Raw genomic sequence first — 17,373 nt, forward strand, 5'->3', positions numbered from 1 at the left:
GTATATAAATGGATATTAATAGAGAAAGGTTGTAATAAAAATATTTAAACTTATGTGAAGTGTTATTCTGATATTGTGCACTAAAACAAATCTAAATACCAGTACAGTTTGTTACATGGTAATCTGCTAGGATTCACACAGTAGCAGTAAAAGAGTTCGTAGGTGTTTGTTACACTGGGATTGAAAATATTCTTACATCAGGTGTAAACTCAGCCTCATCATCATCATCATCATCATGATATCAGCAGCAGCTCTGTTTTCCCTCGTCATGCTCTGATAACAGCGTCTCATCTGTGTCGGTTCTTAAGGCTTTGGTTTCATTTCATGTTGCAGGCTCTTACACCTCCTGCAGGAAAACACGACAGTGAGTTATGTTCCAGAACATAACTCAGGCAATGTGTTAAATAGTGAAAAAGCAGTGTTCACTTACTTTTATATCTGTTACACTGTTTACTGTCTGCTCTGGAGGAGCGGTGTGACTGCCCGAGGCTGTGCTTACTGCCCGCTGACCTGACACTGCAGTAAGAGGAGGAGTCTGGAGGACAGAGAAAGACACAAATCACTTAATGAGCTGAGTGTTAAACATCTGCTCATTCAGTCCCTGAGGAGAAAATAAGAATGGTTATTTACACTTTAGAGAATTCAGCTACAGGCCTGTTTTTTTACCATAAAATAGCTCTCCTCCTCAACTCTGGACTCTTCCTATATCTCCATATTGGTTGTACATGTAGTCTCAGGCCGTCATGCTGAGCTGGTCTCCACCGTGTAGGAAACAGCGATGGTCTCCATCTGTGCTCCTAATAGTATTTCTCCTCTATACATCCCATTAAAACACAGTTTGCACTATGCTTCATCTCCATTCATCCTCATTCATCATGCACTGCGTTAGCGTCATGCTTTGGTTACAGAGCCGCACAGAGTGGGCTCTGACTAACTCCTGCACAGAACATTGACACTTAATGGACAGGCTGAAGTGGCTGTTTTGGCCAGAGTTCCACATAATGAGACAGGTCTGACAGGAGGGGGTGGGGGTCGGTCTGACAATGCTTTGGCTTCAGCTGCCAGGTAATATCAGAGCCCAGGAAATTTTAGCTTGAATTTTACCGTGGGAACAGCTAAATGTCACATCAGTGTTATGGTTTCCTGAATTTACTCTGACTGACCACTTACTCGAGCAGAGAGAAGTCACAAGCTCTGGATATACGAGTTTAACTGAGCCCTGGGAGACAAAACAAAGGGTGTGTGTGTGTGTGTGTGTACCTGAGGCTGTGGAGAACGAGGCTTCCAGCTGACTCTTTTTCCTCAGCAGCACCTCCTCTCTCTTCAGAGCTGCCATGTACTTGGAATAGGACCACGACAGCTGAGGGAAAACGTCCAGAAATTGAGTCAGATCTAACGTGATTAGAAAAACGGTTCAGTTACAGGATTGTGTTTCTGCTCCATAGTCTGTGGTTGGGACTGATGAGTCCTTGTTTGGACTTCACGGTTTATCGTCATCTCTGCTGTTTTTATTTTAATATGTTACTTTCAGATCATTACTAAATGAAATCATTTAATTTGGTTTGGCTTTCTTCATATGATACAATTTACACAAACACGTCTTCAGCTCTATCTTCACAGTGTTTCCCTGTCAGGAACATGCTCCTTACCGGCTGTGTGGGAGTCACCAGCACCCGGCTCTGTGTCCTCGACTGCTTTTTTCCACTTCTTCCCTCTCGTTCTTCTTTTACATCGTCTATGTCCTCGTCTGTGTCCTCCTCCTCACTAAAATTGGATTCTTGTGCCTCCCACTCTTCCTGTACCAAAGACATCAGGTTGAACTAAGTTTGTTGCTTCCACAGATTTTAATGTTGCAGTAATATCAGGTATTGTATAACCACATTGTTGTAGCTCTTGTATTTTCCTCACCTGAACTCTCCTCCTCTCATCCTCTTCTTCCTCCTGCTCCTCCTCCTCCTCCTTCCTCCTCTGTCTTCGCACTCTGGCTCTGTGTTTGACTCGTTTCTCCTGCAGTAGAGGAAGGAGTTGCTCCTCTTGGACGCTGCTGCTCAGCTCTTGAAATTCGGGCCAAAACTTCAGCAATTCACTGAACACTGACATCTACACGAACAGGACAAAAAACACTTGCATTAGGCACAGACAGGAAAACACGCAACACAACTACACTCTTAGACACACACACACATACAACCTGTGCTTCTCTGAAGATGTAAGGGCCAAGCTCGTGGCGTTTCTCCAGAATGTGTTGGGCCTGTTCAGGAGGGATGTCTATCTGCAGGGTGGGGGGCATGGACGAGTCGATGAAACAGTCGATGATGGTGGAGATCTTCTGCTGGATGGTGGCCTCATCACTGTGAGAATGACAGAGGTCCTTCACACAGGAGGAGAGAGAGAGAGAAATGAGAGGTAGAACCTGAACTCTTTCCCACTGCCCCTAAAATGATTTGTTTATCAGTTTAATTGAGAGGTGTAAAATATGAATATGAAAATATGGAAAGAATAAAGTTATATACATATTTTTTACCTTATACCTCTGGACTTCCAGCCAAAAGAGCATGTCGTTCTCCAGGAAGTCTCCCTTCAAGGAGACAAAGTGCTGGAATTGCATACAAGTGACTGGGTTGAGTAAGATCTGTCGAAACAGGAGAATCTCTTTGGAGGAACTCATCCATAAGCCCTCAGCCTGCAGGGGGACGAGACAGAGGACAGAACAACAAATTGCTCTCAGCCATATTAAACATATTAAACTCAAAATTAGCTATTGCCTATTACTGTAAACATTATAACAAGAAACATAAATACAGCAGAGGAAGATCCAGTGCAGTGTGCTGTTGAACAGCAGTAAAGATGATCATAGCTCATCTGTGACCTATGAGCTAGAGTCTTAGCTCACAGAAAACTGAGATAATGATACTCCTTTATTCACAGAACCTGCTCTTTGCCAATGATGAGATAATGATCATAAAGATGATAGTCACAATCATGTAGGCAAACTCCTTCCTGTAATCATCCTGCTGAAAATGTGAAATGCTCATGTTTTATATCTATGTTCTACTGCGGAGCAGAGATGAGAAGACGGGAACAGAGCTGCATGGAAAACACTCCAAAGACTATTAAAAGAAGGTTAGTAATGCTGATGCTTTAATCTTATTTATCCTGGATCCAATTTGGGAAAACCAACCACAAGGCCAAAATGGTATTTGACAAAGCCAATGCTTGAAGCCAAGTCATGAACTAAATCGCACATGCTTTCAGGCCAGGAAATGCCTTATTTCTCTCCATTCAAAATATCCAGCTTCCCCAGAGGATTTCTCCTTACCTTCCAGGCTTTTCGCCTCGTTCTGCGTCGATGGTAGACGTGCTGTGAGAGCCAGCCTGCTGCTTGGGGCTACCACACACAGAAACACACAGAAACACACACACACAGGTCAGAAGCCAGAAACTGAGCAAACTCGAATTAACAGGGACACTGAACACCTCTCAAACCTCTCTGCTCTACACTGCTCACTGCTCTTTGTCACCGGCAGTAACTAAAGCTCTCGCTCCTTTTTTTACCTTAACCCTTAACTCGGGCTTCATTTCTTCTGATCTGCCTCCTTCGATCTCCTCACCTCTCTGACGTCATGTCTGTCTCCTACCCCTTACCTCCTCTGTCCTCCTCTTCACCTCTAAACCGCCTTTTCCACCCTTCCACTCATCTCCTCCTCCAGAGTGTAATGCTAAACGACGTCTACCTCTCATTACTTAATGACAGGATCCGTGTGTCCAAACATAGTAAACTTGATAACATAATGAGGCAGAGCAGCAGAATCTGTGGTGTTTGTGTTACCTCTTGATGAGGCAACCTGAGAGAGCTGAGACAGGACGGTGACAGCGTTTAGTGCTTTCTCACATAGCAGAGCCACTAATGTGCATCTGACTTTTTATCTCTGTCCTCTCTCTAGGCCATTATACCACAAGGATCAAATGCTTTAATTCTAGTAACACTAGTAATTATTACCAGTACAGTTTATATAAGTTAGGACCTCGTGTTAGCAGTGGGCCCATATTTTTTATGTGATCACAGACAATAAAATAAACGGTGTCCACTGTAAGAAACAGAATTCAAATCAAACCAACAGAGTTCATTTCGTGGATGTGTTACGTATAGAAAGACTGAGAATAGTTGTACAGTAGCCAATTATACAATTAATAGATTGAACAAGTTGGAATCACATCAAAACCTCCAGGTCATTGCTTTGAAGCATAATTCCACATTTGTGTGCTTTTCTAAATCAAAGTGACAGCAGCACAGACCCAATGAATGAATGTTCACAAGCTCTGGGTGTGTCTGACCTCTAATGATTCTGATATTTACTGATGACTTAGCAGCTGTTACAGAGTTTAAACACAACACAGTCCATGGTTAGCAGGTAATTAACACAGTCACAATCATAGCTTAGCATGTAAGCATTTGATGTTGGTGGAAAAGTCCAGGAATAATTATATTACTTATAATTAAAAATCATCTGGAGGGGAACATGAGTAATGTCTATATCAAATTTAATGGCAATACGTTAAAGTTACTGAATTAATTCACTCTAAGCCACCAATGTCAGTCTGCTGGTGGTGCAAGAGGAAAGGTCAGGGGATCACAAAAGTCATTAGGATACTTTGCCTGGCTACCATGAATGTTAAAAAAAATAAGATTTCCATAATGTAATTAAAATATTTCAACTAACTTGAGTACTTAGAGTGACTTCTGAAAATACCATTTGTAAATTTAATAATGGCAACAAATGCTGACAGCCATTCTTGTCCAGACTGTGGACCTCCGGTATAACCAGCAATAGCCAAAGGTTTTTTCTTTAGTTGGTAGCCTCCATTAATACAATGAGAGAGTTAAAAGTGAGGATAGACACCTTTGGTTTGTGCTTCTGTCGCTCTGTGAACTCTGCTGTGGACAGGAACTGAGGCAGCCATATTTTCTCAATGTGAGTCCTGATGATGTCCTGGATCTCCACAACAACCAGGTTTGAGAGACACTCGAGCCTCAGACGCTCCAGTCCACCTGCCAGATGCAGTATCTACACAGACAGACAGACAGACAGACAGGGAGGGAGGGAGAGAAGAAGAAGGAAGTCAAAGCCTCAGCAGATGCAAATGGTTGCATGTGCGTTCATGTGTTTGATAAGAATGCTAAAGATGTTTGTGAGGCTGAGGAGTGTACACGCCTAAAGATTTCTATTAAACCACATGAAGAACATATGAGGTGGTGGACAAACTCAGAGGAGAAAACTGCCCACAGTGGGAAACCCGACTGAAAACTCCTCTCCTTGCTGATTCCTGCTGTGCTCTTCATCATTCCCACAATCCCTGCATTGTCTTCATCTTCCCTGTCTGCCTTCTGTCTTCATACATCAATCTGGCCATGTCTCCCTATTTATATCTCCTTTATATTTTCTCTCATCTCATTCTGCACGCACACAGGCATGCATGCATGCACTCACTCACACACACGCAGGCTTCAGAAATGAGAACCAGTCGTGGCACTGGAGTGGGAGTCTGTAGATGAAAGGGGGCCAATCTGTGACTGGATGACTGAGTGATTGAAAGAGTGAAGGGCCAAAGCAGTAAAGCTGTCAGTCTCTACATTGCTCACGCAGACAAGAACCAACGCTGAGATGCATGAGCAGCAGCCAGACCCAATCCTACAGAGTTAGGAGCACCAGAATTGGCATTCTCATTCAAATGCGCACTTATAATGATTAGTTTGATGGTATTTATGAGATGAGGATGACAAATGGCAAAGGTCATGCACCAGAGTTGAATTCATGTCAAAAAAGTGAACTACAAGAACACCACACAATCAGGGTTCTTCATGTGGCCGTTATGTTATTATGTCCTGTAACAGTGACTCCCAGCCAGGGATTGTGTTAGCACAGATATGACTGGAATAGAGAAGTATCAGATCAACAGTTGAAACTGCTACTGCTAGCTAGAAACAGTAAAGGATAAGCAGCAGCCAGCTAGAGCTGAATGTATCAGGTAAATGAGGGAAGTAGTTAGTTAAATGGTTTAAATGTCCAGCTTCAGCCACTGCAGGTGGTAGTAGAACAAGTAACCAACCTGTTGATACAACTATATGAAAACACTAATGATTACTATAATTAATAAAGTTAAATAACACCCAGTTTGAGTTTATCTGACAAGGCTATGGGGATATGTCTAAGGAAAAATGGTTGGGAACCAAAGTCTTGCAACACTCTTTGGTGAGACAGTGTAATAAATACTGAATAGCAGCGATCTTTGGTGTCTTGAGAAAGAAAATTAGGTTCACTCCAACATGTCCCATCTACTCATCCTGACTTTACACACCATGCCCTCCTGCAGTAATCCTAGAATCCAGAAACCTAACCTCAGACTATAAATGTCAGGAGAGATTTCATCCCACTGTCATTGTTACTGGAGCTGATCTTCTTTGTCTTCCCTGGATCCAAATCACGCTCCTCTCCTCCTCCTCGTTTTAATTCTAACCATGTCTTCTCATCCCTTTCCCCCAGTGACACCCTGCTGTCAGAGCTGTCAGCATGAAGTCTGCAGGATGCCAAAGAAGGGAGATGGGAAACTGCGTGAGAGCCACAGCAACCTCTGTTTATCACATGCGATTGTTTAGCCTCAGCTGGAGCCCCCCTCCCATCTTGGGATTGCCATGTCATAGGTGCCATGTTTCTACCTGCTGTCTCTGTAATGCTTTCCCACGAAGTTAACAATAATTCAAACTCAGTGGAAACTAATGCGTGCAATTTACCTGAAACTGAACATACTGTTTTTCAAATTATGTAAGTGACGTACATCATTCTGTTGTTCTGTTGACGCAGGGCTGTCAGGGCCAAAGAAGTACTTCTTGTTGAGGTATTTGGTTGCAATGTGAGAGGACCTCTCTTGTTTGACAGCCTTGTCCTTTTGCGGAGTCCTTCTGTACTGCTCCAGATCCAGCCAGCATGTCAGATGAATACTGTGCAGAAACACATGTTCAGAACAAAAATGTTACACAGACTGTTTAAATCTTGTATCTTTTTTAATCATACACAGTACATTTCTATAAATACACTGTGTATGTGTTGGTGTGGGGGCATCGTGTATTTCTGAGTTAAAGTCTGATAATAAAACGGTCTGTGTGACACAGCTTACCTGGCATCCTGACTCTGGAGGAAAGACATAAAGTGGCCAATCTCATGGCGGTGACGAAGTAAGGAACCTAGACGATAACCTTGGTAATTTGGAGACACTCTGGACCAAGAGTCAGATGCTTGGGGGCCCTTTGAGAAGGGAGTGGATGAAGCAGTAGGAGAGAGAGACTGCATGGACCTGGACTGCTGCACCTGTAGGGGCGATACAGCAGGAGGAGGCAGAGAATACATGACAGAGAAAGAGAAAAGGGAGAAAAAAAAATCAGGTGTGGTTTAAAACTCATAGCAGGGATTTTTCCACATCACATCATGCCTAATACCGCCCCGTCAATGTTCTAACATCCACGGATCATTGCTTCTATATAACAGCAGTGTGACACCATTGTAAATGGCACATTCGTGCCAAGTAATATAGTCTTGGAACAGTAGACTAACAACATTGTTACTAAGCGATACATAACATTAATGTTTAGATTAGCTGTTTTATGTTCACAGGTGTGTGTTTATTGGTGGTTAACGGAGCATTTTACATTTTCTACAACATTTTATAAATATGTGGCATTCGTGCACGCTATCTGACCTGACCTCTTTCTGGCGCTGTGACTCCTCGTACACACTCCGGGGTTCCCTGGGCTCCCGGCTTTCAACCGTGTGAACCTCCTCCTGCACACGCACCTGGACGTACACACAGACATAAAGCCAATTAGAGCTGCAGTGATTAGCTGATTAAATGACTGGTCAATCAAAAGAAACTTAATTGACTCAACTATTTTTATAATCGATTAATAGTTGAAGTCATTTGTCGAGCAGAAATGCCAAGCATTTCACAAACAACACACAGTTCATTATAATAAATGGAATATTTTGGGGTTTATCAGCATATATCAGCTTATCTATCTATCTATCTATCTATGTGTATATATATATATATATATATATATATATATATATATATATATATATATATATATATATATATATATATATATATACACACACACACACACACACACACACACACACACACACACACACACACACACACACACACATAGTATATATATATATTCCCTAGTGACTGTGAGTGTACTATGGCTACCTTCTGGAAGGACTCTTTGTCCCTGCTGACCAGCAGTGTCCATGGTTCCAGCAGGATGTTCAGTGTGTATTCCTCAACCTCATCAAACAGCTCCTCAAAAGCTGGCATTAGTTGGTCATACACCTTCCTTCTGATCTCCTCATCCACGCCAATGCTCCTCCTGGCAGAACTGTACACATATGTGGCATATAAGATCTGGAGAAGGGAGGAGAGGAGAGGGGAGGGGAGGAGAGGGGAGGGGAGGGGAGGAGAGAAATGTCATCACTTCAGAAACATTTCTCCTCACAACCACCATCACTTTCATCATCACCATTGTTCAATGCTCTCATACACAATATTCACTCGTCTCTCATCACTGCTGCCATCACACCACATAAATGTCAGTCTTTTAACCCTGTTGGCTGCAACACCATGGAAAGATCATCTAAATATTCCTCTGGTGAACCAAAGGTTAACTGAAGGAAAATTGATTTCACTGTGAGGTATTCTGGACCATACCACTCTGCTTTCCTCCCTGGTCCAGCTGAAGCCAGACAGGGTGGTTCTGGGTGACTGGACTGGCGCAGACCTGCAGGGGGGGATCTGACTCACTTGTTTTTATGGGGGTTTAAATCTCTCCACTTAGTGAGGGGTAAAGAGGGTAGAGAGAAGCAGCGAGGAGAATGGGAGTGGCAGGCCAAGAGAGCATGCAGAAAAGGTCAGGTGTGTATGTGCGTGTGTGCAGAAAGGAGAGAAACAGAATATGCTGCACTCATTCTCTGTTTCATTTCCTTTTTGATTATATTTTGAGAAAAACATCACAAAAACTTGTGTGGAGTTCCAGCTAACTGGAAGAATCCCTCTCAGCCTGGCAAGATAGTCTTAAAACATATGGGAAGGCCCTTTGCAAAGCCAGAGCAGCCTATTACTCTTCATTAATAGAGGAAAATAAAAACAATCATAGGTTTCTTTTCAGCTCTGTAGCCAGGCTGACTGAGTCACAGCTCTACTGATCCATGTATTCTTAAAGTTCTCAGTAGTAAAGCCTCTCTACCTCTTTATCTTCAAACACAGGAACTTTAGAAATAACTGTAAAACCTGATATACATTTACTGTTTTTCTCCCATCAACCTTCACCAACTAACATTAACGGTTTCTTCATCTAAACCACAAACCTGTCTCTTCAAAAAATCTATTCCTGATGCAGGTGTTTCAGCCAACTATGTCTTACTTTCCCTTTCTCTTTAACACCCACGGGAAAGCAGTCACCAATCAGTTGTGCGACTTTCTACATAATAATAATTTAATTTGAGGATTTTCAGTCAGGATTCAGAGTGAATCACAGCACAGAGACAGCACTGCTGAAAATTACAAATGACCTTCTAACTGCATCGGACAAACGACTTGTCTCTGTATGTCTCGTTAGATCTTAGTGCTGCATTTGATACCATTGACCATCACATCCTATTACAGAGACTGGAACATCTGCTCACAAAGATCAGGCACATCCTGCCTCATAAACATACTGAAAAACTAGTCCATGCATTTGCTAATTCAAGGCTGGCAGATCTAGAATCACAGATCTATAGTCTGGATCTGTGATTGCAAACCAAATATTGCCCTCATGATCCTGCTTAACACCCACTGCTGGATTAGGGTTAGGGTTAGGGTTAGGGTTAGGGTTAGCTCTCTCTCTGTTTTTCTACCCACCCTCTTTATTGCTCTGCATAATGTATTTCTCTGTATTAAACATCTTAATTTAAGTTTTAAATTGGCTAAAATTTCTTTCTTTTTCCACAAAAACACGAGTTAAATGAAAATGCCTATTTTTTATTACTTGAAATCTGGTTGATGTACAGTTGGCCTTGGTGAGACTTGAAGAAACGTTAAAGAATCATACAGTATATACACTCCCTGTGTAGATACCGTATGAAGGGCTTATTCTAAACTAATGAAAACAAGCAGAAAATAATGATAAATATTGTATTTAATATTTTCATAAGTTACCCCAAGAGGACTGTTCAATGACAGGAAAACTCCCACAGATGCACCAGGGTGCCAGAAACTATCTGCTGAACCAGCCTGAACTCATCTTAGCAAATGCACTCAGTCTCAAACTGAAACTGCAAAAAGACACATACTGACAAAAAATTCACAACATACTGCACATTTCATTTATTTGTAAAATAGAGAAAATCCTTCTCCTTTGGGAATTATTGCAGTGTAGGTAAAGATGCTTCCTTCTCCTTTTTTCTGACATTATTGATTTGCTTATACTTATACTGCAAGCCTGTTGACAGTGTTCGAGAATAAGGGTACACCCTTATGCCAAAACGGTGATTTATGACCCCCCCCAACCCCCCACCACGTGGCGTAAATCCCGCCCCTTGATGATGTCACTTCCTAACCCCCGCCTCTATGACGTCACTTCCCAGATCCTCCCACTGTATCCCCCCACCCCTGTATGACATCACTTCCTAGGCCCTCCCACTGTATCCCCCCACCCCCTTTTCTGGCCTCACTTCATTCATCCTACCCCATTGTTCATTGTTTTTCATTCCCTTCAAGACAACATAAAATAAATATAAATAAATTAGGGGCGTTTGATGTGAACATTTGTGTGTGCTTGATGTGAACATTTGTGTGTGCTTGATGTGAACATTTGGGTGTGCTTGATGTGAACATTTGTGTGTGCTTGATGTAAACATTGGCTGTAGCTGCTTTCTCCTTGTGCTGTGGTCACATGGAAAGTGCAAAGTGACAGAGTTTCAGATCAAAGGGTCAATATGCAATGTTGTAGACTATGGCGTCTCGTGACGAGGCATTTGTTGATTCGAGCGTGTCACAAAGGTGAGAAATAATGTCTGACGCTCCTTTCCCTGGGAAAACCCCTCCCCGCATCATCACACCTCTCCAGCAATTTTCTGCAGAGCGCTTATATAGGTTCCGACAGACTTTAAGAGTTGCATACGAGGCAGTATAGCAGTCATCATGTCGGGAAAAATGAGGTGTGACAACGAGCGCAGAGCTGTTTTCTCTGTGCCAGAGGGAGATCAATATGGTGAGGGTCTGCGACGAAAGACCAGACAGGTGACCCGCAAGACAAACAGTGTGATCCGTGATGAAGCAGTGATAGAAGACGTCGTAAGGCAGTCTCAGCAAAAGACGCCCGTTGTATCCGGTGCGATGATTAGTGAGACAACTGTAAACGTCTACGAAGACATGCCTTCAACACCGAATGCTCCAAAGAAAACGACGATGTATCTGCGACGACTGCAGATGCCGGCCGCTGCCTCTCTGAAAAAAGAATGGTCTTTAGAGCCCTATGGACTGTGTGGATGGTGGGGTTATGTGTTTAAGTATGAAACAGGGGAGCTGTGGATATATCAGCGGGATCAGGATGAAGCTTTGGGTGCTCTGTCCAACATAGCTACACTGACTTCAGTCGATTGGAGTATGATGAAACTCTTGCTGGCCCGTCGACGCATCGAGAAGCCTGCTGTCCGTGATTCCCCTGCGTCGGCTGGCTGAGACAGCTTGCAACCTCTCCCCACTGATGTGGAGCTTGCACAGAAAAAGATCATTTTCAGCGCCGTTTGGCTATCCAAAACTACACCCTGTGGTCGATGGTTCCTCCGGGTCAGCCTGCGGACGTCTGAGGATCCTGCTAGTGAGGAGCTCCTTGTCTTGGAGTATTTCAATTCAGACTGCGGTGTATTCCGCACATTATTAGCCCTGCCATTTCATGTCTGGCATGAAATGATGAATCAATCAGAAGGAAATATCGCTAGTCTTTTCTGTAGCTGTCGCAACTGGAGGGATGCTTTAGTGGTGAAAAAATTCTTGTCCTTCTCTCTGCAACGTCCTCCTACATCACACCTCGAAAACGCTATAAAAGAGACTTGGAAAAGACAAAAGATACATTTGCTGACAAGATGGAACACGACGAGGCCTGCTGTTTAATAGGAGGATCCATGAACTCAACCAATCATGCGCAGATCCAGAGGGATCTGCTTCAATTCCGACGGACCGGCAGCATCGAGGTCGCCAAGCTTTGTGCCTTTCTACAGTCCTCACCACCTCCATCCCCAGCCTTAGACACGGAGGAGGCCTCGGTTCCGGCTTCACAACTGTCCTCACCACAACCGCCTCCGCCACCATCCTCATCCCCCGCCACCGCCTCAGACACGGAGGACTCTGAGGACTCCCCGACCCCTTCTTCAAATGATGAAGTCGATGGTTGGGTCTCATCAACGTTCATCGAGACTGAAACATTATTTCTCACCTTTGTGACACGCTCGAATCAACAAATGCCTCGTCACGAGACGCCATAGTCTACAACATTGCATATTGACCCTTTGATCTGAAACTCTGTCACTTTGCACTTTCCATTTGACCACAGCACAAGGAGAAAGCAGCTACAGCCAATGTTTACATCAAGCACATCCAAATGTTCACATCAAGCACACCCAAATGTTCACATCAAGCACACCCAAATGTTCGCATCAAGCACACCCAAATATTCACATCAAGCACACACAAATGTTCACATCAAACGCCCCTAATTTATTTATATTTATTTTATGTTGTCTTGAAGGGAATGAAAAACAATGAAGGGGGGTAGGATGAATGAAGTGAGGTCAGAAAAGGGGGTGGGGGGATACAGTGGGAGGGTCTAGGAAGTGATGTCATAGAGGTTAGGTTAGGAAGTGACGTCATCAAGGGGCGGGATTTACGCCACGTGGTGGGGGGTTGGGGGGGGGTCATAAATCACCGTTTTGGCATAAGGGTGTACCCTTATTCTCTAGTGTTAAATAGCTAATGACATTAGTTTTAGCATCATAAGTCTCTATCAAACTACCTTAACAACAACCTTAACCTTTTGTAAGTAGTAAACAGCTTAGTAATTTTTCTTAAATTAATAGTCAGTGTGCGATGAATGCAGGAAATCTTCCAGTGAAATCTTTAGTAGAACAACTTCTGTCTTGTGTGTGTGTGTGTGTGTGTGTGTGTGTGTGTGTGTGTGTGTGTGTGTATGCTGACCTGTGCCTCTCTCTGTACTCTGTAGGGATCCATCCCATCCTGGTAGAACAGCTCATGGTAGTGCTGCAGGTCAGTCCAGAAGTAAACTGCACTCTCCCACAGCTGAGATGGGACAAAGGAATCACAGTGTCTGTCACATCAGATTTAAACTGTTTTAACTGTGTTGCTCCAAGCTGTGATTACAAAGATGTTATCTGTCAGCTTGGATGTATAGCAGCCATAATGTTATGTGATGGACTATACAGAATTAATGTGCAATTTATAGTGCAAAAAAAAATCCAGCAGTTGTTGTACCTGGTTTCCAGATTGTACACAGAAGTGTGTGAAGTACAAGCCGGCACGTGAATCAACACAGAGAGCCTGAAACATCTTTTCCATTCTCCTGCTTCCCAGTGACTGACTTCTGCTAAAATACAACTGATGACAAAGATAGAGAGAGGAAACCATTTAATACAATCAGCACAAGAATTTTTATAGCACAAGAATTTATATATATATATATATATATATATATATATATATATATATATATATATATATGTGTGTCTATGTATATAAACTAGGGCTACAACTTATGATTAGATTGTTTGTAAATTGGACAATCATTTTTCAACAATTAAATTCCCTACAATGTACAAAAAGTGAATAAAGGTGGTGAAATTACTATTAAGTCGTTTTGTCCGAGGCAGAGTCCAAAATCCAAACACACTCAATTTATAGTGACATAAAAGTGCTTCTCAACTTAAAATTTCATTTCATCCAGTCCTATTGTATCCACCCACTGTTCCTACCTGTGAATGGACAGTATGGGAGGATCGGAACAAGCCGTTGCCATGGAGGAGGGGAGGCAGGGTCAAAGGGTCACGGTGGATTTGTCTGCCTGACAGAGGGCTCTTCCACCCTTCTGACCACAGCCCCACGTTAGAGGTATCATCTTGGTCTTTCTGAGCACAGCGAGACTTCCAGAACCTTGGAACCCTGTTGGAGAGGCAGAGAGAGAAATTATACATTTTATATATATATATATATGTATATATAAAAAGCTTTAGGCACAGGTAAAGTGACCTGACAATATGTGATACATCCAGTTTATGCAGGAGATAACAAATAGGATATTAACAAATAAATAAACTTCTAATCAATGACATTAAGAAGTTGAAAACAGTTAAATGTGACTCTCACCAGTAGTAGAGCAGAGCCTCAGTGAGGTAAGGCTGAACTGAGCACAGTTTCTCCTCTGTCCAGCAGGGGGAGGTCGTCAGTCCCAGTGTGGAGAGCAGCTCTGAGTTCAGACTGCTCTGACTGCTGCTCAGTAGGTACCGGCCCCTCATCAGGACCAAATACCTGAAAAAAAAATCACATTTGATACTTGTATTTTCATCATATTTTTAAAAAGACAAATGTATCTGTAGTTGCCATCTACAGAGTTACAAATGATTGCAAAACATGAAGCAGTCAGTTTGAAGAGTGAAAAAAGACTAAGTTGATGTTCACCTGTTCTTCCGCTCTCTGTGTTGTACAGCTTTCAGTTTTTCTATATCCATCCAGAGATTATATAGCTTTTCTCCTGACGTTCCTCGCAAAAACTCCTTGAACTTGTCCAAGCCTGCTCTATTGTACTGGCAACAGGTTCCATGGCAACAAATATCAGGGATACTCTCTTGGTCTGTGCCCGTTCTCCCCACCTCCCTGTTCTTCTGATGCCATTCTGTCTTCGCTTCACTCCCCCTCTTGCCCTCCTGAACTTTCTCTTTCTTCCCATTCAGTCTTTCTCTGCCTCCATTAGATGAATGTCGGCAAACATTACATTCACAGGATTTCTCTGTGCTGGTACAGTCAGAAATGCTGTCCTGGCTCTGATCACCCATGACATTCAGGGCATTGTTAAGCACCTGTTTAACCACTCTGGCAGCCAGGTACTCCAGCTGTAGTTCAGAAGACTCAAAATTCTGGCTACTGGACTCAGTGAGATATTTCATCTTTGAGTTTCCAGCTGATGGCTCTGTGAAGCAGAGGCGTAACTCTGTTTGTGGGCTTTGGAGATCCTGAGTTTTCTCACATTTAAGATTAGAGGGGGAGGAACATGAGGAGGACAAAGAGGAAAAGGTACATGGGTAATCTTGCTCAGAACAGCTGGAGAAACATCTGGATGATTCCCTGCATTTTGTATTGATGTGTTCCTTCTGGCCAGAGGGTAGATATGTAAAGTTGTACATGGTCACTGGCCCTGAACAAAAAGGAAAAAGACAACATAGGAATCCTTAGCTTCATAACTAGACTTCAGTCTGCACACACATACAACACACATAGAGGTACAAACAGAAAACTGACAGGCCGTACCTTGTTGTGCTGAAATATTCTCTAAAGAATTTGAGCATGTGAGGGCCTTCAGTGCATTGTTATTTTCTCTGTCAAACTGGGAGGAACAGCACAGTTGTGGGGTTGACAGGTAGGTCCGACTTGAGCTGCTCTTCCTTCTCTGGATACAGAGGTTTGGGTCCCACTGAAACAACAACTTGGCTAGTCTGGGGAAAAAAACAGAGAGAACTGATACACAGAATACATAAACATGTTTTTTTTCCTGAAAGCATCACATAATTACTATACATTAATTTAAAAAATGTATATAGAATTAACTAATTTATTAACTATTGTTATTTCTCTTTCATTGCTTCCATGTGTAGGTTGCAAGTTAGCAGTCAGTCATCTGATCTGTACAGGGATGTGACCCTAAAGCATCTCACTGAATAAGGAATTAGGTGTACTAAAACACAGGAGTAAGTAGGGCAACAATCTTAAAAACACTTACAAGGATTCCCAGAAACTAAACAATGACCACATTGTACTATAGGTTAATACCCCATAGTCACTTATAAAAGCATTCTTTGACAGTGATAATTATACTGTGTGTCACAGCTGACTGAAGCCAGTGATCTTAATCATCTTGGTCAGTAAGTAAGCATTTCTCAAGGTTATTTGTGGAGCTGAAGTAATGACAGTAAACTTAGTAAAGGCATGAGCTATCAGACACACTGACTGGAGCTTACTAAACTAAACTAAGCTTAGTTATAATATTGTAAGTTATAGTATTAATATCATGTATGTAAACAAAAACAGAAAAAAAAAACAAAAAAAAAACATAAATGTACTAATGTAAAATAAGAGGTCAGTCTACATTTGTTTTCTATGTATGGTAGGTCCAAAAACACACTGGCTACCACTTGCAGTACCTGTATTCAACGTAGTAGTCACTTTGAAGGAAAAAGGGTAATCTTTCTTCTGTGATCCACTGAATTCCTTGCTCTCTGTCCAGGCACTGCAAATGTCAGGGAGACAGATTCCTCAAGTTAAATCTCCTAAAACTGCAGCACAGACTTCTGCTCATCTTCAAAACCAAATAAGTGATTTTCACTTAAAGAAACAATTCACTGCTTACACGGACAGTGTAATGGCTGTCTGCAGGAGGAGTTCTGGTCAGCACTGTGGGGATACGAGTAAGGAGTTGTGATTTGCTGCCGTCCATAACTGATCTGATTCTTCTGGAGATAAATTCAGCTGCTCCACTCACCACCTCAAACAGCCCAGTCTCCTGGTTGTACAGCAAAGTCTCTGGGAAAGACTGGGAAAAGATACAAGGGTATAAGTAGTAGCTGGGGTATAGGTTTTGTTGAAAATATGCAATATCTATACTTTAGGACTACTTTACCGGCAGGCTTAAGAAATCATTGAAGAAGTGAGCCAGCACATCATCAGAGGACAGAGTGTGTTCCTGTATGGAAACAATCATTGAACACTGAAAGAGACAAAGTATGGAAATTCTACTAAACCAAAACTGATGTTACAGATTGAATTTTACGAGGTTATGTCAAACTTGTACTCACAAAACTGACAGCAGAAAGATGTGGACACTCTTAAGAGAGAAAGAAAAATTTACAGTAAGTCAGCAAACCAAGTTCAAAAAGTCAAAAAAAAAATTAAATTTTTTCAAAGCAGCACTCTTACCTGTTGACACTACTCCACACATGTTCTCAAAAATACAAATGCCTGTACAGTATTTTGACACGTAGTCAAACCAGGTAG

At 42.4% G+C, this 17,373-nt stretch overlaps 1 protein-coding gene across 1 annotated transcript; it reads right to left on the reverse strand.

Annotated features, from left to right (window-relative positions):
* Positions 1–77: 77 nt before the first annotated feature.
* LOC121185649 (regulator of G-protein signaling 22) lies at positions 78–17,317 on the reverse strand. The gene is made up of 24 exons (XM_041043930.1): positions 17,296–17,317; positions 17,175–17,203; positions 17,000–17,062; positions 16,730–16,912; positions 16,524–16,609; positions 15,634–15,818; positions 14,788–15,520; positions 14,476–14,637; positions 14,085–14,271; positions 13,588–13,710; positions 13,294–13,395; positions 8,272–8,466; positions 7,758–7,847; positions 7,174–7,364; positions 6,835–6,997; positions 4,902–5,066; positions 3,320–3,388; positions 2,525–2,683; positions 2,192–2,371; positions 1,909–2,100; positions 1,650–1,796; positions 1,261–1,360; positions 431–535; positions 78–346 (listed from the first exon to the last, which is right to left on the reverse strand). The coding sequence occupies exons 1-24, from the start codon at positions 17,315–17,317 to the stop codon at positions 318–320; spliced, it is 3,660 nt and encodes a 1,219-aa protein (XP_040899864.1). The 3' UTR covers positions 78–317.
* Between the last annotated feature and the right edge of the window lie 56 nt (positions 17,318–17,373).

Source organism: Toxotes jaculatrix, chromosome 8 (assembly GCF_017976425.1).
Source record: "Toxotes jaculatrix isolate fToxJac2 chromosome 8, fToxJac2.pri, whole genome shotgun sequence".
NCBI classification, from domain to species: domain Eukaryota; kingdom Metazoa; phylum Chordata; class Actinopteri; family Toxotidae; genus Toxotes; species Toxotes jaculatrix.

Bases quoted from the DNA above. Each gene is read 5' to 3' on its own strand.
- LOC121185649 (XM_041043930.1), bottom strand. From the start codon at position 17,317: ATGTGTGGAGTAGTGTCAACAG. The intron at 2,684-3,319 runs GTAAGGAGAAAT...GTCCCCCTGCAG, and splicing joins CGAGGCGAAAAGCCTGGAAG to GCTGAGGGCTTATGGATGAG. The intron at 2,372-2,524 runs GTAAAAAATATG...TCCTGTGTGAAG, and splicing joins TGGAAGTCCAGAGGTATAAG to GACCTCTGTCATTCTCACAG.